The following is a 1,376-nucleotide window of genomic DNA, read 5'->3' on the forward strand; positions in this document are numbered from 1 at the left end:
AATGGCACCAGAGTAACCAGTAACACAGAAGGTGCTTTTAGACGCGAGAGCGGGGAAGGTCACTTATTAATTTCATGTTCTTGCGAAACAAATATTATTTCGCAGATAATAGGTACTAATTCGAACCCTCAGTTTATCCAACCCGAGATGTACTCGCATGATCTCTGTGCTGTCCTCAGCTGCCAAGATCTATTCACCTCACCCGGTGTTATGTAACGCCATATATCTATGCAAAGGTCATTGCATTCATTGTAAAATAGTTGTAGGTTGTTGATGTTGGGAACATTTGTGAAAGGTCAGAGAATAGAATATATGTGCAGAATATCGCATAAGTACAGAAAAACGGGTTTTACGTGAACACTATAAGTTTGTCACGTGTCGTATATCAGATGATTTTCTCTCCATAATGCTTGTGTCATCTGTATCAGTAGCAGTTAACTTTTTGTTGTTCACAATCGCGGAAACTGGATTCGCTGCGCCGCTTCAAACTTCCCGCTTCGCTTCCAGCAGACGAAATGTAAACCTCGGCGCATCGTCCTCGTGTTGCTCTCGATGGGAATCGCCTTAAATACAGATTGTATAAAAGATTACTCCCTGTTAAATTAGACATGCATTTGCCTTAAGATCATCAAAAGTCAATAATAATTTTAATCCTATTTTTTCTTCAGATAATTGTGGCCCTTCTAATGGCCGAAAAGAAATATCGAATTTGAAAACGCCGCAACGCGAGCCGGAGTTAAAGAGTCGTGGACGAACGTGTTTGTTCCTGAGGAGGAGCCTGTGTCTAGAGGAAAAGAGAAGACTGTTATACGTACCGTCAGGCCTGTCGCAAATCGAAGAGGAAATGCTGAAGGTTTCTCTGTCGAAGTGAGAATTAGATCATTCAATATGAGGAAACAGAAGACCAAAACTGGGTAAGGAACTGCACAGTCCAGCATTGTTCACTGATAATGTCCCATTCAATTTTAAGACTAATTATACAGTGGTTATTGTTTTGCAATTTCTCTTTATTTGTACCTGTGCTATTATCACTAGCAGCTGTAAATTTCTAGGTCTGCATGGGAAATCCCATCAAATTTGATATCAATAAACACAGGCTTAAAACTCCGAAAACCTGGGGCCAAGCGAGGGATATTTGCCACAGCACATCCTTCACCGTGTGATAGTTAGATCTGTATGGGCAAGCTCTATCTCACTAGAATATAAGTCTTGGCCCTTTGCTAGATGGCAGATAGGTTTAGTAGCCCTGGCAAGAGACTGCCAGTAATGGGTGCTATTTATTGTTTGAACTAACTTGTTTATATGGAGTGTGTAAAAAAGTATGTCATAGATGAAAAGTGTCTCAGGATTTATCAGTCATTTTAATCTGTGTATTG

The 1,376-nt window shown here is 40.3% G+C and overlaps 1 protein-coding gene across 1 annotated transcript in view; it reads left to right on the forward strand.

Moving 5' to 3' along the window:
• Positions 1-731: 731 nt before the first annotated feature.
• LOC119591389 (U3 small nucleolar RNA-associated protein 14 homolog A-like) overlaps positions 732-1,376 on the forward strand; it is a gene marked incomplete in the record, with an annotated part of 13,561 nt that continues 12,916 nt past the window's right edge. Inside the window, 1 exon segment of the mRNA XM_037940128.1 lies at positions 732-914. Coding sequence (XP_037796056.1) covers positions 889-914 — 26 coding nt within the window.

This window comes from Penaeus monodon, chromosome 28, assembly GCF_015228065.2.
Source record: "Penaeus monodon isolate SGIC_2016 chromosome 28, NSTDA_Pmon_1, whole genome shotgun sequence".
NCBI classification, from domain to species: Eukaryota; Metazoa; Arthropoda; class Malacostraca; order Decapoda; family Penaeidae; genus Penaeus; species Penaeus monodon.